The sequence below is a fragment of the Ciconia boyciana genome, chromosome 9 (genome assembly GCF_034638445.1).
Source record: "Ciconia boyciana chromosome 9, ASM3463844v1, whole genome shotgun sequence".
Lineage (NCBI taxonomy): Eukaryota > Metazoa > Chordata > Aves > Ciconiiformes > Ciconiidae > Ciconia > Ciconia boyciana.
The window spans coordinates 774,658-797,913 of record NC_132942.1 but is presented as its reverse complement, the minus strand read 5'-3'; the positions used below and the strand labels follow the sequence as shown (position 1 = coordinate 797,913).

The 23,256-nt window shown below is 52.4% G+C and overlaps 1 protein-coding gene and 1 long non-coding RNA gene across 6 annotated transcripts in view; one reads left to right on the top strand and one right to left on the bottom strand.

Moving 5' to 3' along the window:
* Positions 1 to 4,691: 4,691 nt before the first annotated feature.
* Positions 4,692 to 23,256, top strand: part of SH3RF2 (SH3 domain containing ring finger 2) — a 48,916-nt gene continuing 30,351 nt past the window's right edge. For all 3 annotated transcript variants that reach the window (XM_072872243.1, XM_072872241.1, XM_072872240.1), the window contains exons 1-2: positions 4,692 to 5,327; positions 22,954 to 23,223. In XM_072872243.1, the coding sequence (XP_072728344.1) occupies positions 4,956 to 5,327; positions 22,954 to 23,223 (642 nt within the window). In that variant the 5' untranslated portion in view covers positions 4,692 to 4,955. The remainder of the gene's footprint in view (positions 5,328 to 22,953; positions 23,224 to 23,256) is intronic.
* LOC140656482 (uncharacterized) lies at positions 7,020 to 23,120 on the bottom strand. Of its 3 annotated transcripts, none has more exons than XR_012044104.1 (5): positions 22,984 to 23,120; positions 22,513 to 22,599; positions 21,372 to 21,539; positions 10,171 to 10,436; positions 7,020 to 8,332 (listed from the first exon to the last, which is right to left on the bottom strand). It is a non-coding gene; the product is annotated as an uncharacterized lncRNA (long non-coding RNA). The 3 variants fall into 3 exon arrangements; XR_012044102.1 differs by lacking the exons at positions 7,020 to 8,332; positions 10,171 to 10,436 and adding exons at positions 18,314 to 19,903; positions 20,494 to 20,691; XR_012044103.1 differs by lacking the exons at positions 7,020 to 8,332; positions 10,171 to 10,436 and adding an exon at positions 18,314 to 19,903.

The following is a 23,256-nucleotide window of genomic DNA, read 5'->3' as shown; positions in this document are numbered from 1 at the left end:
CTATTCCCTGTTGTTATTTCGAGCGGAGAGCCCAGGGGGACCCAGGCACAAGAGCCGCCCACCACCGCTGCCAAAGGGCACGTCTCGGGAGCCCATCACCAGACCCGCACGGGATGTCGGTCCTGCTGGAGAGCCGTCTGGCGCAGGCTGCGCGAGGGCAGCCAGCCTGGAGGACGCGGTCTCCTGGAGGTGCAACGGTCCCTCCAGCGTGACTCCCTAGAAGGAGCGGAGACACAGCAGCTCCAACATCTCCACGGTTTCAGCCAGAAGACTGAAGGTTGCAGAGCTCCTTGAGAGTCATCCTTATGGTGGGCCAAAGAAAACCTGTTTGGTTTGACAGAGCAGACGCTTACAAGTGACTGGCTGCATGGACCAAGTGTTTGTTTGCTTTGCAGCAGCAGGGTTTTCACGAGCAGTTTCCCATGTTTCATTGCCCTTCAATGTAGCAACTGTATGATATGTGTGAAACGAGTTTGCCGTTTCAGTGCCCTATCTTCTGGTAACTCTGCCCGGGCAGCCATAGGAAGAACGAGGAAATTAGTTTTCATATTGTAAGGATGCATCCCAATGTGTCAGGCCACGAGTAAGGCAGAGCTGATCGCAGAGGTTATTTGATGCAGGCTCCCTTCCGCGCTCTGCCACTGATTGCTTCTATGGCCTTGAAGAGTCACCCCGCCTCTGTTTGTCCCCCTCTTTAAACGGGAGTAATTACATCCAACTTCATGGAGTTCTTTGTGATCTAAAGGTATCAAATGCAAAGCTTGTTTATATGTTAGTGTCTCATAACCACCAGAACTGGCAATAGCCAACAATGTTAAAATATGTGAAATTCAAAGCTGGTAAAAGGCAATACTTTTTTCACCGGTGTCTTTATGCGTTGGAAACTCCCAGCCACGAGCTGGTGGTCAAAGCGGGAGGAGGAGCTGCAGGCACTCAGCTGAACACAGAAGTCTGTCCGATTTTCTTCCAGAGAAACCAAGCGGAGAAAGGGTTGGAGCGAGGTGGTGGGAGAGACTGAGGCTCTCACAAGGCACTTGCCGTGGCAGCCTGGAGAAAACAAACCTCACGCCTCTCACCATGGCACATCTCACCAACCCTCGAGAGTCGGCAGCAAGAAACACCGCCATAAACCCCCGTGCTCTCAGGAGTGACAGGGTTCGTGTCCGATCGTGCGTTGTGTGCTGATAACAGCAAGCCTTCTCCTTGGAGCACGTGGACGAGTTCCTGCAAGGCTGGGCACGCTCAGCCTGTCCCTGGCGTTGACATTGTCTGGGTGCACAGAAGCGCTCGCTGGACAGCACAGCTCCTGAGGGACAGTGGGGACAAAGTGCATTTGCTGTTGGTTTGGGATCCATTTGAGCTCTTCTCTGAGTCAGCTTTGGAGGAGGGGAAAGCCAAACCACGCAGGGAGACACACATGTGTGCAGCCGCTCAGCACCGAAAGCGAGGACGGGCACATCAGAGCAGAACAGCTATTTCTGCTCTCAATGTTGTTTCCCAATTTCCAGCTTCATGATAAAACACTGATTAAAAGACTCTAGCAATACGTATTTCAGCAGTTTCATCCCTTCAGTACAAGGCACCCCTCCACTGGTAAGCCAAAGAGGGCTGCTGCAGACAAGCAGGACTGGGACGGCAGCAGGCGACGCGTGGCCGTGGCCGTGCCCGGGCAGGAGCCCTCGGCAGCGACGGTGCTGCCTGCTGCCCGAGGAGCAGCGTCCTCCAGACCAGGCACCCCACTGCATCCAGCCTGGAGTTAATTACAACATCAGCATCAAACAGAGACTTTACATGAAAGCAGCTTTCTAGCTCCGCCTTTATTTTTTTACCCCAATTAGGAGACGCATTGCAAGGGAGAGGCGGTGGCAGATAATAAAGTTCAATGGGATGGTCTGAGTGTTAAGTGGAGAACCAGGAAAGCCTCACACCCTGATCCCAAATTGGGCATTGATATGCTGTGTGGCCTCGTCTCCTGGTTTTCTCCATGTAAAGTGGGGGTGATGCTTAGCCTGAGGGGTGTTCCACAGATGAATTAGCATTTGGAAAGTGCTTTGAAGATTTAAAGTGTTATATAAATGCTAAGTGTTAGCATCATCAGCTTTTATATTGCAGCAGAACCTAGAGACTGCAATCGAGATCAGAGCCTCGCTTTGCTGTACCAGGCAATTTAGAAACTCCCGGTTGGAAAAAGCCCCTGTCCCTGCGACCCACAGCCTGCGTGCCCCAGGCAGGCAGGAGAGGGGCTGGGATCGCTGTCAGCTTCAGGGGGGAGGCTGCCCAGAGCTTTAGCACCTGGTGCCATTCTCGAGATGGACAGCACGGCACGCTTCCCACAGCCACACGTTTCCCCGAAGAGAGGTAAGACCCAGCCCCTCGGGGAGCCCAGAGAGTCACCGCTGCCGTGGACCGGCCACCCTGCCGGCGCAGTGCTCTCCGGCCCCCCGGCCCCCCCGACTGCGCTCAGCACCGCTGGATCCCCCGGCCAGGGCCCTCCCGAGGTGCCCCACGGGCAGCAGCTGCCCATTTCCCTTGGGAATTCGCCGGGAACCGTGCGCTGCAAAATGCACGCGCTTCTCCCCGGCAGTTTCAGTCCCGCCCATTGGTTTTATAGTACAATTATCAGACTGGCCTTAAAGTTTAGGAAAAATTGAAGAAGTACTCACAAAACAGATTTGATCGGAGATTAGCATTAACTGGCGTGCACAAAACCAGCCGGTCAACTTTGTTTCCACCACTTGCCCACTGCAAGATATTTCATAATTCTGTTTCCTTTCTAATCAGATGAAAATACAACATGAGTGTTAATCACAGAGCACAAATAGGGAAGAATATGTAAAAAAGAAAAACAACCTTCAAAACCTTTGTTTTCAATATAGTTTATGGCACACACTGCATTTAAAAACGCCAGTAGATGAGATGATGTTATTTGCAACATCATTCATTAAAAAGTGAGCACTCAGTCAGCCAAGCACAAATCAACATATGACAGACTACAAAGAAATACCAAAGTAAAAGGAAACTTGAGATGAAACAGAGTGAGGTCATTGGTTTCTTGCATTATCCTGAAGATGTTTGTCAACACTTTAATTTAGCCAAATGGCCACCATTAAAAAAAAAAAAAAAGAAAAAGAAAAATCTTTGTTTTGACAAAATCATGATCTGGGGGGAAGAACTTTTGAAAAAACACGTGAACCATTTCCACTCCGTACTTCTGAACAAGCAAAGGGAGAAGAGGGAAGGGACGTATGTGCAGTCTGGTGGCATTATCTGTGAGAGGACCAAGTAGAAATCGTTCCTTCAGATTTACAGTCTTCTCCTCTAATATTTGTACTGCTTGTAGGTTGTAAGCACACGACTGAGATATGGCAGGGGTTATAAGGAAAAATATCTTGGCTCTTCGCTACATCTACTGCTCTCGTTAGGCAGCACATCAGTATGTGCGAGCAAGGCAGACCTTGAGATAGGAATTCAGCTGATAAAGTGAATGCAAATTACAGATACCATGAAAAGCCCCCTGGCCTTGCGGTGCCACGTCCGGTGCCTCACTGGGGTGAGAAGGTGCCCGTGTCAAACCATGCGCTGCTCTTGTTGGGCTTGGGTCACGCTGCAGCGCGTGGGCCCGCTTCCCATGGGGAGCAGTGGCGGGAGCTGGACGCACTCGGCACCCAGTTGTGGCCATCTCACCCCAGCACAGAACCCACTGCCCCACCAGCCCAGGAGCGGGAACAGCCGGGAGCTGCTGGAGCCCCTGGTGACGGCGCTGAAAGTCACACGGGGAGTCAGCCCCGGCCCTGCTAACAAACACATCCTTTTCATTTTTTCCCGCTTGTCCCGTGGAGCGGTTGCTGTTGAGTCGAGCATCCGTAGGAATGAGCGGCTGGAGCAGTCGCTCCCCGTTTTGAGCGCCGGGTGCAGAAAGCTGAGGCCGGCTCGGGTCTGGTGCACGCCGCCCGCCCCAGCAGCCACCGCGCCGGCTCCCCGCGCCAAGGCTCCCCTTCGGCCCCTCCGGCACGCGGCGGGCGCAGGGCGTCCCGTCTGCGCTGCGGGGCCACACGGCTGCCGCAAGTCCGGACTTGAATCCCGATGTGGTGTGCGCTTCAGTCTCAACCAGCGTGCAGCACCGGGGGAGCTGAACAGGTTGAGTGACTTCAGGCTGTGGGAGGAATAATCGTCTTGGGTTGCTTCAGAGAGCTGAGGCAGCCAAACCAGGCGAGGATGGCACTGCGCAGCGCCTCGCGTCTCTGCCAGGTACCTCCGGAGAGTGTTTGTGTTTGAAGCACTTTTTATAGAACTGCTGTCAAAACGGGTAGAGAGCGAGCTTAATTGGGACCGATCTGAAAAACGAGGCGGCGTGTAGGTGTGCAAGGGATGTGTGCAGCAAGCGGCTGCTTTCAGCCAGAGCCGAGCGTAAACAGGTCCAGTCTGATGTTTATCAGGGACTCTTATCTCCTGAGCTGGTAAATTTTTCACTGTCGTGTCAGTTATGGTCTGCAGACCGGGGAGCATTAAAGACAACTCTGTGTACAGCGTGAGTAAGGCTGAGCACGCCTGTGCTGCTGCAGCCAGCGCTGCCCCGGCCGGCGTTCGAGCTACGGGATCTGTCTGCCCAGCGAGCAGGACCTGGGGCTCCTGCCTCTGGCGTCAGCCCGAACGCCGTCCCCTTGCTCGTACTGAGTCACAAGTGACTCACTTCAAACTTGGATGTGAGCGCAAAGTATACATTTGCAAATTGGCTGGTGAGGCACTGCTTTGCAATGTAGGTGGGATGTATTACATACTCCAGCAGTCAAGTTCTGCTCTTTTTCCCTCCTCCCTCTCCCTCCGTGCAGGATAGCTGTCTGAGCCCAGGATTTTGGTGCGGTTCTCGCGGGCGCAGGAAGGTGTCTCAGCCCACTCCAGTGGATGTAGCATGTGGATGGCTCCAGCTCCGCTCGTGACGGAGCTCTGCACTGAAGATGGATGATTTAGCTCTCCTTGACCTGTTGGAGTGTCCTGTGTGCTTTGAAAAGCTCGACGCCACAGCGAAGGTGCTACCTTGCCAGCACACTTTCTGCAAGCCCTGCCTGCAGAGGATCCTGAAATCCCAGAAGGAGCTCAGGTGCCCCGAGTGCAGGACCCTCGTCCTCTGCAGCATCGAGCAGCTGCCCTCCAACCTGCTCCTCATTCGCCTCCTGGATGGAGTCAGGTGTGGACCGAACGTTACCAGGTTTGGCTCGATCCAGAGGTCGGGGGTCCTGTCCTCCCCTGCCTCCATCAGGAGAGTCCCCAGGGGCTTGCAACTTCATCAGCACCGGCTGGCGACAAATCCCAGGATCCACATGGAAGGGGTAAGGAGGGTCCACGTTCTTTACTCTGTCCGTCAGCATAGAAAGCTTTATTCTTGTGTGCCAAGAGCTATGAAACTTTCCTGTTAGCAGCATTGCAGAAATGTCTGAAGTAAGAGAGAGCGTTTTGTTTGCAAATCTGGCTGCTATTTCCTTGTGATATTTGACTATTTCGAGTTCATCACAACAGTAAGTGCATTGACTCTCAGGCTGAGACAAAACCAGCTTGCCCTTCTCCTTACAAAAACTTCACAGCAGCTGTTTTCCCCAGGAGTTTTCAGATGCTTCCTGACTGGGGGGGGGACACACATTTCAGGCACTTCAACTTTTGGGCAACATACTGCTTTTTAACTGATAGCAATTAAATCAGTAATTGCAAAGCTGTAACTGTTAGAGGTAGAGAAAGGTATTTCCTGTCGCCACACCTCAGTTTCCCCAGCCGTTGAAAAGGAAGGAGAGTGCATACTGATGCTTATGTCCCTGGCAAAATACTTTGAGGTTCACTAATGAAAAATATTAAACTCAACTTACTTACTAACTTTATCGAGGGATGATTTGCTAGGCTAATTTTAAAATTCTAAGTTGTTTCTGTCATTTTCTTTAACAGTACAAAAGCTTTTCTTAAATAATGAGGACATGATATTAGACCTGTTAGAGGAGCTTGGCTCAGACTGAATTTGGGGCAGAGACTGAGGTGTGGCTTCACCTTTCCTGCGTTATATGCCTGGATTTCCATTTCTCCCACCTGAACTATTCTTCTTTACAATGTCTCTACACCTTTTCACAACATTCAAAAGCTTGACTCGAATGGCTGTTTAATCTCGGAGCACTTTTCAGAATTGCAGAGCTATAAACTTCCAGGCAGACACAGGGCAGGTTTTCTCGCCTGCATGCTGTAGAGGTACCTACGTGCGGGTATTGCTGCGGAGCTGTAGAGGACCTCCTGTGTCCTGTGGGTACAAGCTGGTGCGCGTATCCCAGGGAATCTCTGTGGCGTCGATAAGTCACCGTGGACGGGTCACACGTAAAACCAGATCTCTCTCAGGAGCTCCTGTCTCAGGTTTTCCCACTGGGAAGTGTGGCAGTGTGGCCCTGGGAGTGAGTCCCTTTCCTGGGAGCCCTGCCTGGCCCACAGCTTACCAGGCAGGCAGGCAGGCAGGCACGCCTGCCCGTGCACGGAGGCAGCGCCTGGGCCAGGTGGGCAACAGGAGAAAGCCGGCCTGGAAGAGGCCATCCACTTCTCCTGCATGCATCTCTGTGGCCAGAAATTACGCTTTAGCTTAGACGAAATGTAGCTCGGTCCCCAAGGGCGCTGAGCGATGCTGTTCCGGTGGTGCTGGGGGAGTAGGGGCGGGTGGGCGACGCAGCACAGCCCGGGACCGGTCTCCCGTCTGCAGCACCCATTGGGTGAGCGGTGGCCAGGTGGGACAGCAGAGCGGGGCGGGGGCGAGCGCGGTCCTCAGGCTGCAGACGGCCCCTCCGCAGCGACCCGTGCGGCTCGGCAGCCTCTGCCGCGGGTGGCCCTGCTCCGCAGCGGGGCTGCCAGTGCCTGGCAGCAGCAGAGCCGCGGCCGGCGAGGCCCCTCGCTGTGCACCAGCTCTCCCGGGGAGCTGCCGGGAGTTGCTGGTGCCGTTCGTGCGAGGTACGAACCATCAGACCACGACAGTTTTCAGCCACTGTCACTATGGGCGGGATTTCAGCGGGAAATTAGGTGGTTTGTAGTTTCTCCAAGTGGACTCCCTCAGCCCCAGATAAAAAGGCACAAATACGCTCGTCTGTTTTTCTTCTCTCTCACCCGTTTCACATTTCTTTTACTAGTTCTCAGGACAGGTAGGAACTTGTTGTTGATATTATAGAATGGCAACATCCATCAGTTTGCAGCTCCCAAAAGCGTTGTAAGACCAAACTCCTGGGAATCGGCAGAAGTAGTGAGCGAGAGGGCTGTGGCTGCGGACCGGCTCCCCGCAGCACTGGGGCGCAGCCCTGAGATAGTTCTCTGGCTTCCTCTGCCTCTCTGGTGAAGGGGTATAGAACACGTTACACTGAAATGCTCTTAGACTTAATTAGTTAATTAGTTATAAAACACTTTGGAGTCCTCGGCTGCAACGTGAAGAATGCAACGTATTAGTCACGTTTTGGTTTTGGTGGCTGTAAGTACACGCAGACGGGACCACGCGTTACGTGAGCTGCTCTAGTGGGATGTTAATGCATCCGGACCCTCCCCTGCACGGGCAGGGGCCATAGCGGCTCTTGACCTGGCAGTAGCAAGGACTCACGTGCAAGTGCCCGTGCGGTGCAGAGAAACAAGGCAGTAATCAGGATGACTTGTTGTCTCCCTACACCACGGAGTGCTTGAGTTTCAGGGTATTCATCTGAAGTAATCTCGGTGAGCAGAGGCCTCCAAACGATTTGAACCTCAGAGCAGATGCTTTTTGTCAAGAATCACAGTGAGAACAGCTATCGTGCAATCCTGCTCCACCACAGTTAATCCCACCGCAGTTGCGCTCCTGGGTACTCTTAAACGCAGTATTCATTTGCAACTGCCGTGGAAGGTTGTGTGCTCTCCAAAGAAAGACTGCCCCAATCTGCACAGACTGCTAATTACCACTAATACTCTACACCACTTCACGCTACAAAGCAAATAAAATTAACATGCACCATGCTGCACTGCAGCCAGATACGCCATCAAAAGCAGGATACAGGACGTGTTTTGTTTTTACCAAAAAAGACGTTCTATAAATAAATTTCCTTTACTCCATGGAGCTGAGAAAAATCACAAGTTTGATCAAAGTTTCTCTTCTCAGCAGAGATGTTTCCTTGCCAGCTTCTTGCTCTTCATCCTCATGAGCATCCATGAAGCCAAAAAAGTAAAATAAATCCCCTCATCAGCAAGCGAGCCAAGAACTCCTATCATTCCGAGCGGGAAGCGCGAGCAGGCCCCAGCAGAGCTGCTGAATTAGCAGTAATACAATACTCAGTTTGCAGTCAGGAATTTCACAGAGCCAGTCCTTAAAAAACAGGGAATGTTCTAGTTACAGCCCATCCCAAACTATTTCTTATTTGTTAGCATTTAAATCACTTTTGAATCCACTTCCTACGTGCTATCACGGGCCAGGCACGTTCTGGGTTTGCGCGCACGGGCGCGTGGGCGCGTACGCGCGTATCTATACCCAGGCTGTGCCCGCGCAGGGGCCAGGCGGGCCCTGAGCAGCCACCGTGGGAGCAGCCACTGGGGCAGTGCTGCACCGAGGCCACTGGCTCTGCCCGGCACCTGCTCCCAGGACGTCTGGCCAGGTTTTAAGATCTTTAACATCTATGCAGAGAGGACAAGACTTTGGATTTTCAGGATCTCCACATAATAAACTGTCTGGAATTTAAGAATAAAAGGATTTGCTAGGAGGTGAATGCGTAAATAATCTACGCTGAAGCCTTTGAACTCTTAGGAACCGCCCCTGGCATGTGCCAGATGTGGTTACGTCCTGTGCTGAAGCATCCTTCTCATCTGGCTTCAGCCCCAATGTAAGCTAAGCACGGCTCTGCCGCTGGTGAGAGAACAGAATGATCGCGTGTGCTGAGGTATACACAAAACTCCCGTACTTCTCTGCTGAGTAGCAGACCTAAACTGTACCCTGCACACGGCACAAATCTGTCCAGAGCACTAACCAGCTACTTGGATGGTGAACTTTGTCATGCAACAAATACAGGGCAGCGAGCCAGAGGAGAAAAATTCCAAGTATGACAGTTTGCCTTTGGAAAACACAGACCACTGTGACTTCGGCTATTTTCTCTTTGCATGAACTGAGTGCTGTAACACCCCCCTCCAGCATTTCATGGGAGATAGACAGATAACACCTCTATTGGGATAAAAATATACTGCACTCCAACGTCGCCACCTTCACAGGGACGTCTATATATAGTGCCTGTGTCTTGGTATTTTCTTCTCCTCCAGAAACATCTCCAACTCCTTTCTCAATTTGACAGACAGGACTTGGATTGCTGGATCTTTTTGAAACCTTATTCGAAGCAACCTTCATGTTTGCACCCAGCAGAAGCAAACACGTTTTCTGACCCACTCACTGTGCAAATCACCCTCCCCACCCCCCAAAAACCCCCAACAGTTCCTGTGCAGTCACAGTAATGACCTCATGACGCAAGTCATACCAGCCTTGGGCTGGACCAGTGCGGAACAGACGTTACGAGCCCGGGGACTCTGCACAGGCACAGGGGCTCTGCCTCAGGAGGTGGCACCGGCTCCTTTTCTGCCAGAGAGGGGGAGCATCCTCTCACCCAGCTGCTGCGGTGGTGGTGGCCACTTGTGCCATGGGGTCCCTCGGCTGGAAATGGAGCCGCTTTATTTGGCTAAAAATTCTGTGGCCTCATGACCTTCTGGGAGAAAGGGCTTGCCCCAGTTCTCCTCCACAGCCACATCCCATCAGGGTTTGTCTCATTCTAAAAAAACACTTGGTGTGACCCAAGGAACTGGTTCCGCAGCGCTGGCTTGCACCGTGTACAGGATACCGTCGTATGCCTTTTTTCCCCTTTGCATGTAGTTTTAGTTCTTTTATCTACTACAAAGAGAGAGTGAAGTCACCTCCATACAGATTGCCTGACAATACACACCCCAAAAGCTGCGTGTGCAACAACAGATTGAAGAGTGCAGAAGTAGGAAGCTTTGCAGTAGCTGTAAGCATTGCTGCAGCCATGAGGAAGAGTTGGTGTTACACACAGCAGGAGACTGAGCCATTCATCCGGTTCTGTTAGAGGGGCATAAGGCAGAACCACAGCCTCGGAGTCAGGGAAGGAGGGTTATGGCAGGTTCCCCATGGAAAGCTTAAAAAGAAAATACCGTTTTGATGGGACGAAGGATGAAACACCCAGTTGCACTGTAGATGCAAGGCAGCACTGTTGTACTCCAGCCAGGACAGGATGGCGTGACGGGCGGCTTTGCGGAGGGCTAGGATGGGTGTGTGATCGTCTTAGGACTGTTCAAGTCTGTTTCAGTTACTGGCAAACTCCCCTCTGCGCTTCCAAAGGGTGAGCAAGGCTCCTTGCTAGGGCACCCGGCAAACGGCAACAGGCATGGCGATTCCCGGCTGACCCCGTTACTGGTGCCTGGAAAACACATGGCGATACTTAATGGTCTTTTGCCACAGAGGGGCTCCCAGCTGTCTGCCTGCGGGTCGCACCGATGCTGGCTCCTGTCGCGCGCCGCTGCCTGAAGCACCCGTGCGAACCGCGCTGCTGAGCGCGGGCGGCTCTGCCACGGCTCGAGACGGGGCACGGGGCTGCTCCCAGGCGATACCGCGGGGCGGGGGAAAGCCAAAGGGCCTCCGTGGCCAACATCAGGAGCCAGTTTCCCTAGTTTTACAAAATAAGGTACCAAGCTACAAACACATAAAAGTGTTTTAATTTGTTACCAAGGCAATGAGTCAGGCTCAGATGGCAAGTCAGGAATAGAACAGCAGGGTTTCTCAGCGTGCGTGTTCACCCGTTAAGTATTGTGGTCAGCGAGGAGGCTGAAAGTCTGAGAGTCTTCCTCTTCTTGCAGTTTCCCCGCTGGTGGCTGGCCACCCTCCCCGGGTCCACAAAGTTGGTCATTGGCCTGAGTTTGTCATTTTCCCCTCCGGAGGGAAGGGAGAGGAGGAGGCATGTTCACATGCAGCTCTGCCGGTGCGCCAGGGCTGGAGCTAAAAAACATCCTGAGAGAGGTGAGGCTGGATCTTGGCAGGGAGAAGACCCAGTCACTGCTGCCGTCTAAACCTTGTCTTGCTTCTCCTCTGCCCGTCTCACAAGGAAAACTGCGGTGCTTGCTCTTAAATGCTGGACTTTGTTCCGCTGTTATCATTTTCAGGCATTCAAACTCCATTTAGCATCAGGACTCCATTGTGCAAGGCATTGTGCAAATGAATAAAGAACTGTGACTTTTTTTTTAAGAAAAACTTTTCCTTATGAGTTTGTAAGTGGATATTTGAGTTCACCCTGATGTGGGGAACCTCCATTTCATTTTGATGCCAGGACAGGGGACACAATTTAGAAGGCAGTCTTTAAGAGACAAACATGTGTCCCTTGGCAATCCGACCCCTTTAAAAGGGTTTCCTTTGGGCCCTGAACAACTGATGGGCCCAGAATTTCTCACTGGCTTTGCAGGGAGGAAGGAGCAAGCCTCACCTGCTGGGAAACTGCAGCAGCCTGCGCCTTGCGTAACCGGGCTGCAGTCGGTCGATCTCCCCTGGGAAATGAAAATACAGAAAGGGGAGAGCGGCTCCTTCCTCCAGCCCCAGGTCTGGGCAAGGTGAGGACACCCGAGGCCGGGCAGACAGTGGCATCCCAGTCTTGGCCTACAGCTGAGGCTAGGCCCCGCTGGTGGCCATCACTTCATGACAGCCATTAATTTACCATCAAAATGGCTGCTAAGCGGAGGTGGCAGGCTAATGGAGAGACGTACCGGCACTAATTAAGCACTTCCCTGAAATAACGTGAAAACTAAATCCTGGCTGGTTGGGCAATTGGAAGGCGCAGGGCCCTGGCAGCGCCGGACGGCGGCAGGGGCAGAGCACAGGCCCTGCGGCCCGTGGGGGTGGCCGGCACCATCCCTCGCCTCAGCCGGACCCCGGCTTGCGGAGCCCCCGGGCCCCCACGCCTGCAGGCAGCGGCGGCCCTGCTGCCCCGGCCTGGCAGCGCCAGGCGAGGGCCGGCGTCGGCACGCTCCCTTTCCCGGCACAGGAGAGCGCTGGATCAGCAGGGAGAGGGCTGGGGAGCAGCAGGAGGAGGGAGCGGGACGCAGGTTTCCTCCCTGCATGGTAAACAGCCACTTCTGAGAACTGCAGGGCTGAGGCAGAGCATCATGACCGGGCACGCTGAGGGCTGACACAGTTTGTTTTCCATGCGGCTTAAAACCATGACACACAACTTAACCGCTGCCTGAGATTGCTGACTGCAGCAGAGACAAAAACATCTGATAGCAGCAACCACGAGTGGAAGAGGCGTGAAAAGGTTTCGTGCAGACACCGCAGCTCACACACGCCGGTCCCTGGTCCCCGGCATCACTCCGCTGTGCCCCGCACCAGCCGCTGCCAGCCTCCCCTCTTGCCTCACAGAACGGCTTTTCAGGCCTGTCCTGGCCCTGCCTGCGCCCGTGCAGCTCTGCCTGCACCAAGGAGCGGGCGACTACGAAGCAAAGCCATGCTCAGGTCCAACTCCTGCCTTGGATGCACCTTGGCGCTCCTCCTGCCCACCTAAATCTCTCTTGTGGTTTCACACAGGCAAAGCAAAGCCTGATCCGGCACTGTCCTGCTCCGGAGCCGTGGGGACATTACCGACATGCAGCCGGGTGCTCCCCTCGGGGCTGGGCGCCTCAGCCGTCCCTGGTGTAGCACCCGCTCACCTCTCCGTGATAAAAGCTGCTTTGTATTTTATTTAATCATTTTCCCCGTTTTCCATTTCACCTCTGCATTACAAAGGCAGAGTGACAACAGGCAAAGTTCAGCAGTGACGTGAGCCTCGATGCGGTGGCGTATCAAAGGGGTGTTAGTTAGCAGATGGTGCAAGTGCTCCCGCTCGCCGCTGCCGCTGCCCCGCCAGCAGCCACTGCGCTGCTACGTGGAGGCACAGACATAGCAGCGCAGAAACCAGCCCCAGCGGTCTCAGCAACAGGCTCTAATACCTGCTTCTGCGGCCTCCTTCGGTTGCTTTTCATCTCTTCAGTCTGTAAATCAAACCCACTGACACCTGCGACTTAAGACGATGTTTTCCATACCCAGCTAAACCCGTACAAGTTACACCTCCGGCCTCCCCCGAGAAGGGCTGCTGGCACGCCCCGCAGGGCGGCCACCAGCTTTAGCTGTGACCAGTGCTGGCCTTGCGCCCCAGCAAACCCAAGAGGGAACTGGGCAGATCTGGTGAGCTGCAGTACCGACGTGAGCAGGAGGGGACTGACTTTGTTCTCTCCGGTGCATACAGTCTGCTTGTGCTTGGAAGATGGGAGCAATCCTCCTCAGGGGAGAAATAATGCAGAAACCACCCAACTGTCTGAATCCTCAGAATATAATTATATGAAGAGATTGAAATGACAAGTTCACTTTTGATGGTTTTGTTCTCTGTGACAAGGCTGAAGTTATCTCCTCTGCCGAAAAGCAGAAAAACAGAATTGTAATGGCAATTAATTTACATTCAAATAGCTCTTTTCATCCAACTGGATCCTAAAGAGCCCTGAAACTGCGCTAGCTGAGCACACAAAGGAGGCGATGTGGGGCTCATTCATCCCATTGAAATGAGGACAGTCAGTGGCAGGATGCTGAAGGCGGCTTGCAGAAAGTTAGTAATCAAAATGGACAGCAGTTGTTATTGATTATCTCTCTTTATGAAAAGCCAGCGCGTCCCTTGGCGGCAGTATGTAGATAATAACCAGCTTTCCGTTCACGGTCTGTAAATCATTGCTCATCAGGAGCGTGGCCTGGGTTGTGCTCTCAGTTCTGTCCTGGAGTCACTGTCTGCCTCTGGGAGAGGCATTCACAACCCCCCCGGTACTATCCCCACCGCTAAAGCAGGGACAGTATTTCCATCACCCCACCCTTCATCTGCACAGTCTCTTTAGATCGCCCGCTCTCCAGGGCAGGAACTGCTGCTGCGTTCGTGCGGCGCCCGGCACAGCGGCAGCCTCCGGTAACATATACCGACCCTGAGAGCGGGGACCCCTGGCCACCTCGCCCTCGCCACCCTCCCCGCCTGCGTGGTGGGGTCGGGACAGAAGCTTTCCATTTCCTACAGACATCGGATAGCCTGGGTATTTCCACGCGTGCTGTGGAACAGCCTGTCCCTGTGCTGTGGGCGTCCCTGCACTGAAGATGCAGGCATCTCTGTGCAGAGATGGACAGGTCACCCTGGGCCACAGTCGAGAGCAACGATACACTAACATTTCTTCAGCCACCCTGGTACTCCTCTGGAGCTCACGTGTGGATCTTGGGCAATGACACGTGCCCTCACCTATTGCGTACCACCTCTTCACACCGTGCAGTTCTGTAATGAGAAGGAGATGGGGTTGGTAGGAAGAGCTTCCTCCGCCCTTTGGTATTGACCCTTCCTTGCTCCGCAGTGGCAGCTTTCTGGGTGGTCGGTTCTTTCGAGCACCTCAGTATAGTTTCATATTTAGGCTGTACTTGGACTCCTGCTACCCAGGCGTAGAGCCAGCACAATGGAGTTAGAGGCTTGCAGGATCCAATCTGACATGTTTCCATGAAGAGCAAGCCCTGGCAAATCCTGGCTCTGGCACCCTTGATGCCGCCCGGTGCAGCACACCCATGTGCCAGTCCCCTCCGACCGATGCCAGTCCTGCTCCAAACGGCTCCAAAATAAAAAATAATGAAAAAACACTGGCAAACTGACCCCACAGTACCTAGTGGGAGAAAAATCAAACTGGACGACATCCAGGACTGGATTTCTCCTCTTCCTGGCACTATCCTAGAAATAAATTGTTCCTCTCAAGGAGGCTGTTATGTGTTACAGAAATCATGTATCTACAGGAATATCGCTGCCTCTGCACAGCACAGATATTTAGCTCTTCTGCACAAATAACGCAGTGCCAGGAGGCAGGAGAGGAAGGCAGAGCTCACGCGGAGCAGGGGCTGCACTGCCTCCCCCGTGGGCCCTGCCGACCGTGCAACAAGGATGACCACGTCTCCCCTCGGCACCATCTCTGTCCCCTCAGCCTTTCCAGGCGACACAGCTGGGGCTGGCCTGGCTCATCACGGCTCCTTTGCAGTGTCCGAGCTTTGTTTCTGGTCAGCTGGCTTCTTCCAGGGTGGGACAGCCCTGGCAGTGCCGCCGCCGCTCCAGCTCAGGGGGCCGGGGCTCCCCAGACATTCCACCCCTGAGCCAGTTCTCCTGCACAGGGTCCCGGAGAGCGACTGTCTCCCTGCACGTGGGGCGACACCCATGAAACCCAGATCAGGATCAGGCCCTTGGTATTTACTGCAAAGACATTCAGCCGGTGCGGGAGAAGACCGCATGCTTGGGGTGGCTGTCTGCCTTCGAGGGACGAGGCGCAGCAAACAGCGACTCCGGGGCATTCCCTGTGCGGAGTTATGAAAATCAGAGCTGGGAAACCACCTGGGTGCAGGTCCAAACCCATCTGAGGCCGTTCCTGATCCATCTGCCAGCAGCCTCCTCAGCCCCACGGTCTGCCTCCGCCACTGGAGCAGCAGGGCGCCCGCCGAGCTTTCGGGGCCCAGGACCAATGCCGCTGTCGGGCAGCTGTGCGGGGACGGGGACGTCCACAGCAGGCAGCGCTCCTGGGGCTCGCTCCTGCTGAAACAGCTCCTGCCGTCCTCCCTTTGGCACACAGTAAACCAGAAGGAAGCACCCCTGGACATCAACAGCAATCAGCTATGCCACGGATTAATTTGTCACTCATCCCATGTGTTCATCTACGCAGTCACGGACGTTGGTGAAGTCAGAGCATCTGGGAAACGGGAGGAGCCTAGCTGACAGCGGTAGCTGTGTCTCGCTGAAGTCGTTTGCAGTGAACCTTGCTTGGAAATAGGTGAAGGAGTAAATGAGTCCCAAGTGCAGGGACGTTTACGGGCTCATCCCGGGGTATCGCAGGCAGCGGCTCCGTCTGCTCATGCAGAGACAGTGGCACTGCGGGGCCGTGCTGCTCCTCAGGGTGGTTTCAAGTGGAGTCGCCTGGGACGAGGTTTAGAGGTGTTCACAGCCTCCATCAGCAATCCCTCCTCTTCGCTGCGCTCCCTGGCGTGGCTTTCCTCCTTTCTTGACAATTTCTAATGTCTCTCCCTGGTGACCCTCCACCCCAGCCGGCCTCGCACACTTTTTCTTGGCTTTTTTTTTTTTTTTTTTAATACCAGTGCTATGAGTGTGTGGTCTTACGTTAATCCACTTGCAATAACGAGGAAGTTATAACTAGCTCATTTAAATAATTATAGTGCGCATTTCTCCCAGCTATGAAGACATGCTTTGAATTGCTTCCTCACACATGTACATATTTTTAATTTGCTTCTTTGTTTTGTACGGAGGGAGACTCAGATGTATTGGATGGCTGCCCTAGCACAGCTGATGCCAAATGCCAAAAATAGGGGTTTTTTTTAAAAAAAAAAGTCTTTTCTCCCCTGTCAGTCTCCTCTCCACTAAGAATGGGGACAAGGCGTTGAGGTGCATCTGCCACGACCATCCCTCCTGGCCAAGGAGAGGAAAGTACCTCACCCAGAGACCGCGCGCCATATTGCACTGGGGCGAGAGGGAGGTGCTGGCTCCACGCCCCGGCCTTTACCCGCGGTGTTTTCTCACCCGGGCTCTCCCGGCAGCTCTGCAGGCAGCCCCGCGGCAAGGGGGGCACCTTGGCTCTCCAGCCGCTCGGCGAGCCGGACACACCTCCTGGGGGCACGGCAATAACGGGGTCGTGCCTCGCTCGGGCGTGACGGAGAAGAAAACAGAGCGGGGGGAAATCAGAAAAAATGAGACAGCACTGGAAAAAGTTACAGCCACCCACAGAGCAGAGAGAGGGAAAGGCTCCTCTGGGAGAGGCAGCACGCTCGGCAGCAGCCAAAGGCACCGCAGGCAGAAAAGGAGCGTTTCCTGGGCACCGAAACCCACACGGGCTTGGGCTCACGGGCTCGGACTGCCCTTGGCCCAAAGGTCTTGGCAAAGCATCCCCGTGGTCTCTGTCTGTTTGATGGCCTGAGAAGCGTCAGCAGGCAACGCAATGTACTACAGTACTGCCGCCTTCTACGCAGCTTCCCACTGATTTTAGAGGCTTTCACATAAGAGAACATGAAAGACACACCTCTCTCTATTTATTTAATTTAGCACTACTACTGTAGCTGCAGTACTGCGTGGCATCACGGAAAAAAGTTTCTTCCGTTCACCAGTGCTGTTTCTTCTTTGTAGTTGCTGCCTCTCTGCTACCGGGCAGCAAGTATTTTACACAAATTTTCAACAACCTTTAGCTGAGTTTTTCACAGAGCTTCTCCTAGCGTTTTCCCAACTAAATTTAAAGACAGACGCTGAACCCTGCAGCTAGGGAGCGTGCCAATGTTTGCAATATTTGGCTGAACATTTTGCTGCCACTACCTCCCCACTAAAATAAAATCCTGCCTTGGATTAACAAAAAGCGACTGGACATAGTATGGGGAGAAAAATCCCTCAAAACAAACAAAATAGCAAGAGACGGGCTCGGGAGCTCTGCGCACCACCAGGCGATGCCAGCGGGGAAACTTCATCTCGCCATTCCTGCTGCCCTTCCCGGACCCCGGTCCCTGCTCAGCCCGGGACCGCATCCTCACCTGGGAAAAGCCGCTCCCTCTGCCCTCGGCTCGGAGCGAGCTACCTCCAGGCACACCTTGTCTTTATCCCAGGGTTTAATTAGCACCCCAGTTTCTGCCGTTGCAATTAACCTACTTTAAATAAAGCAAAACAGATGCCTTGCAGAGGATCTAGTACATCCAAGAGCGGACAGAAACCAGCCAAAGCCTGAGAAAGAAATCAGATCTGAGCTACGCCCGCAGCTGCCTGTTTCGCACCAGGAGGACCGATGAGCGAAGCCATCAGCTGCCCGTGGAGGGTTTCTGCCAGCTTCCCCCAGCCTCGGCAGGGTGGTTTTCTGCAGGGTGGTTTAGTTGCTTTTCTCTGTCTTTCCTACATCTTATGAACACGTTAAAAAACAGTGACCCTGATGTACGTCTTTCTGAAAAGTTCAGCTTGAAGATTCATTTTGTGAAAGGCCGGCGGAGCAGGAAAGCGCCCTGTACAGTAAAAACCACATTGGTTGCTCCGTGTGGGTAGATAAAGGCTTGGTTTATGTCCTAAATAGAGCTGGGAAATCAATGGGATATTTTTGGCTCAGTATCTGAACAAACAAAACTTTTTAAAAAAAGCAACAAGACAGACCATGGAAAAAACTGACTTGGGCCTTAAAAAACTATTTGAATTGAATGATGGTTTTTTAATGAAGATCTAGAAAGACTTAATTTCAAGTTAGTTTCAGTTGGTTCCAAAACAAAATGCTTTGTATTACTATGGCTTTTTTAAATCCTTCTCCTTTTTTAAGTTACATTGATTTTTGCTGTTACAGAGCATTAAAATATTAGAAAAAATATTTTGGCAGTTGCAAAGAACACGTGATTTTGAAAACGTCAGTCATCAAGTGCATAAACAGTCCAGCACGATTACAGTTTTCCTTGTTATACAACCAGAAACGCCATCCAGTCCGACGTCTCTTCGTAACACCTCCCATCCCTTTGAAGCACTTAATTCCGAGGTGGTTTTAATTGAGGCTTGTGGAAAACAAGGACCGCTCTCCTTGCCCTCGTCCCTTCCCGGGGCAGGCGGGAGGCGTGGGGTCCTGCGCCCCGTGCTGACCCCGAGCACGTGCCCGGGCTGGAGGCTCCTGGCTTCCCCCGTTCCCCAGCCCGAGTACCGGGAGCCACAGAGCCCTTCCCGGGACTACAGGGAGCTTTAGCGGGGGTAAGTGGTACGGATCAAAGGACAACCAACATTATAATAATGCCTTGACAAAACGGCCGTGAAGGAATACACCACTGTTACCTTGTGAGTGTTCCAAATTACTAGCAAGCCCCAAAAGACCAAAATTCGGAGTATTCTTTGGATGCTAAAGAAGCATGTAAGCACTAATATTAACTGTTATTCACTTAGATCCACAAAAGTTTTGCCACAAACTTCAACGAGTGAATACAAGTGCTCTGCTCTATAAAGTGAGGGGTAGATTACGTCAATGGTCACTGCAAGCTCCGGGAAACAGCAATGGGAAAGAAAATCAGGCTGAGAGGGAAACCTGAAAACAGAACGGGCTGTGAGATTTGCAAGGGCATGGAAGTGGGAGGAAAGGGTTAAAGAGGAGCTGAAGAAGTGAAGGCTGTGGCCATGGTTAGAGGAAGAAACAGCCCATCCATCCAAGCACGGAGGGGTGAGTTTCAGCCAGCCCTAATGTCGCAAACAGGCCTATCCTGCCTAGTTTTGAGTTAGTTATTCCAGCCTGCCCTCCTGTCTCATCCTTTTTCTTGCTGAAGAAAGAATATTCCAGACTCTCAGCACCCCATTGCTTGTTCACTATTCCCAGTCAGTAACAGGCATGCATTTCATTTCAGAGTTTCTCTTATTTTTAATATATTTCCATAACTCGTTCTTGATGCCTTTTATGTTTTGCTTTATTTTGCTGTGCAACCATTCTCTCATCATCCCCGTACGTTTGTGCTCCTCCTTTACAAGCCCTGTTTTCGCAGTTTGCATGAGTCCTGTTTGTTTTCTGGTTGCTCCTGAGGCAATCAAAGTCTCTTTCTGTGCTCCTTGTCCTTGTTTAACACCAGAGAGTCTGTCACTGAGTCTTTCTGCAGGAGAACTGGCCCTCCCGTAATCTCTATTCCCACAGCCTGTTTTTCTGCGTCAGAAAGTGCGTACGTCCAGGCATGTCTTTGCAGTGCGAGTTTCTGTGGTCCTGGCACTGACACGGTCCCTGTTTCCCAAACGAGCTCGGGGGACTGAAGGAGAGCAAAGCTGGCCTGAGTCTCACTTTCATCGTTTTCTTTTTTTCCAGGAATGTATTTTCAGTGTCACTAAGCCAAGCACAAATTAACAGACAAAATGAGTTAATTAGAACTAAACATTAAACTAATTGCTTCCTGTTTCAAATGCTTTGAAGTAAACGCAGTACATAAAATTTTTCTCTTCTTGGTTCCTTTTTCCTACCAAGCATCAGTGTTTGGGAGTGCTGGAAGATGTTCTCTTCCCCAGCCTAAATCATTTCCATGGAAAATTTGATCTTTTCCACGCTTCAGGAAACTAACATCGAGTTTCTCTCTTCCACCTTCCTGGCCTCCCAAAATTGGCTGATGGGGGGTGAACTCTGCAGAAATCCTGCCTGAGCCCTGGGCACTGACACAGGTGGATGTGAGGAAATGGGTTTATCTCCTTCCACAGAAAAAGGCAGGAAAAGCCTGAATGGGTCACTGGTACAAACTGCCGACTCCCGCAAGGTCGGCGGGGATTTGGTGACTATGGCTTGGAAAAACTGCAATGCGGGGTCCAGCTCACAAGGCCACAGCACTTGGCAGCCGACAGACAAAAATCCACATTTTGTCCGCGGGAGATGCAGAGCCAGCAGCCCTAAATCCCTTTGCCCCGCCAGCATTGCTTCCCTTCGCACCTGCACAGCTGAGCTCTCGTGGGATGGGACCCTGCTCCCCATGCTGGTCCACGCCTCTCGGCCAGCGGACCAGAGCTGGAGACGTGCCGCGTTTGAAGCACTCGGCCATGGATGGAGCTCCTCTGCCCACCGTGGATGGAGTTCCTCTGCCTGCCGCAAAGGTTTTTCCTGCAGTTCCCACACATGACATTACAAATCCTATAACGTGGAGAAGGACAATCTCGATCTGCAGAGACTGGCACAGAAGAAGCTGAAAAGCCTCTTGTCCCTGGCTGTCCCAGGCACCGGCACTTCTGCTTAAAACTGGTCAAGGCTCTAGAGCTGAGGACAATCCTGGCTTCCCCTTTTCTCGACGTGTATCTCGTGCAGCTGTGCTACCAGCTAGGCGGCTAGCAATGGAGCTCAGCATTTGGTTTTTTCCTCTTAAAACTTAGGGCTGCATTGTGTCTGGGAGACATCCCTGCGGGTGAGGACAGGCAGCCCTACGGCGGAGCACAGACTCCCACGCTGCACCATCGGGGTTTTTATCTCATCTACCAGCACAGGAGGGACAGGCAGGGCCCTTAAACTGTTTTCCCATCCCAAATTCAAAGATTCCCCTCTTGGTACAAGGAATCCTTTGAAGGAGACACTGCCATGTCTTGCAAAGCAGACAGGAACCAGAAAATGGATCTGTTCCTTATTTCCAGATTCCTACCAATTGCAGTGAAGCTCCCACAGCCAGAAACAGCAGAACAGTTAATCAAAAGGGATTAAAGAAAATGAACCACAATGCAAAGTATTACTGAAGCTGAGAATCTGGTACGATTCAAGGAAAGAACAATATCTGCAGCTCTAACAGTTCAGATAATAGTTTAGAATATATACAGCTGTCTTACCTCATGCCAGAAACAGTCGCTCTGCCTCGAGCAAAGAAGTCGTCTCTCCCAGAGGCACGCTGTTGCAGCAGAGCCGAGCGCTTCGCGTTGGTCGCTGTTTCCAGCTGGACGCGAGACTGGATGGAGACTCATCCGGTAGGGATGGAAATGCTGTGTACTGACAAGAGTCTGGGCGAGAACGGCATCATTAAGTGATCGAGGCTTCACAAACACCCACGAGGATATTTGTTCTTACAACTTTTATTTCTAATTTGTCTGCAGAGATGATGGGACGAGGGGTCTGCTGGCAGCCCGTCCTGTGAGGGCAGCACACCTCCTCACAGCATTCAAACACACAGAACAGAGTAGAGGAGAGGAGAATATTCCAGTTGGAAGGGACCTACAATGATCATCTGGTTCAACTGCCTGACCACTCCAGGGCTGACCAGAAGCCAAAGCAGCAGCATTCATTTCCAGCCGAAGGGCCAGCAGGACAGAGCTTAAAACTCAGTGGTTTGCATTTTGTATACAACTGTGATGTTGCAGATGGCAATAACCATGAACAAACACAGGTTGCTTTTTCGTTCTAGGATGCACTTGCGTGGGACGCAGTACTCTGGTCCCACAAATGTGCTGAAAGCATCTCCATCGTGCCTTCAACACAAGCGTGTAAAGATTGAGCCTTTCAGTATTGCTGATTTCCAACGTACGGGGCCCCCCAAATGCATGTCTGGAACAGCTACACAGAGCACACAAAGCCTCGGCGTATCTGCACCCCCCACCCCAAGGAAAACACCCCTCAGGCTGCCCTCAAGCTGTACCGTGTGGGTTCACAGCACCGAGGCCAGGGACGGCTCTGGCTTTATTCAGCTGTGTAAATCATCTGTTGCATTGTGTATTAAACTGAGTTTTCTAGTATAGATAAGGGTCAGTAAAGCAGTTATTTTAAGTGAACTTTGTAGTTTCATTTTGATGAGAGTCAAGATGGTAAAGTTTCCTCATCTCTTCTGGTTTTGGTATCTCTTCTTTCTCATATTATACTGCAACAATAACGTTATGAAGCCTCTCCTCCTGTAACCCAGATTAAAGACTGAAATAAAATCACAGTCACACGGTGTTAAAGCACGGAGGTAACCACAGGAGAGCAGCAACCTGCGCTCACCTTGCTCTTGTTGCGTTCTCCTGGGCGTGCAGAGTTGGCCACTGCAGGTGACAGCTGCCAGCTCAGCTGGACGACGGCTGCGACCTCCTGAAACAGAAATATCTGGGTTCATTAATATAGACATTGTATTGGAGGAGACCTTATAGCAGGCAATAAGATCCCATGGGAAGACTAGTTTAAGGCATTAATTGTTTCTTAATATTCTTAAACACATTCAGCCTGCTTTTCATCTTGATACCAATTTAGCATAAGTATTTTGGAGCTTGTCTTCATTAGAAAAAGACATCAAGAAAGGATGTGGGTAGTTAATCCCAGTAAATGCATGCTTAAGCCTTGGACCTCTAAATTTTTCCCAGTAATTACGAATGCTTTTGGGGAATTCTGTCTATGTTAAGCATCGCTGTCACGGATGAACTGCAAGGGCTGTTTCTCGTCCCACAGGTCCCGCGAGCCAAGGCCCTGTACACCTACCGAGGGCACAACCCTGGGGAGCTGAGGTTCAACAAGGGGGACATCATCGTGCTGCTCCGACAGCTGGATGAGAATTGGTATTTGGGGGAGGTCAACGGGATCAGCGGCGTTTTCCCAGCCAGCTCCGTGCAAGTCATCAAGCACCTGCCCCTGCCGCCGCCCCTCGGCAGAGCACTCTACAGCTTTGACCTGAGGAGCAGGGATAAGACCGAGAACAAGGACTGCCTGCCGTTTCATAAGGTAACGCCGCCCCGCGGCAGCCAGGGCTGGGCG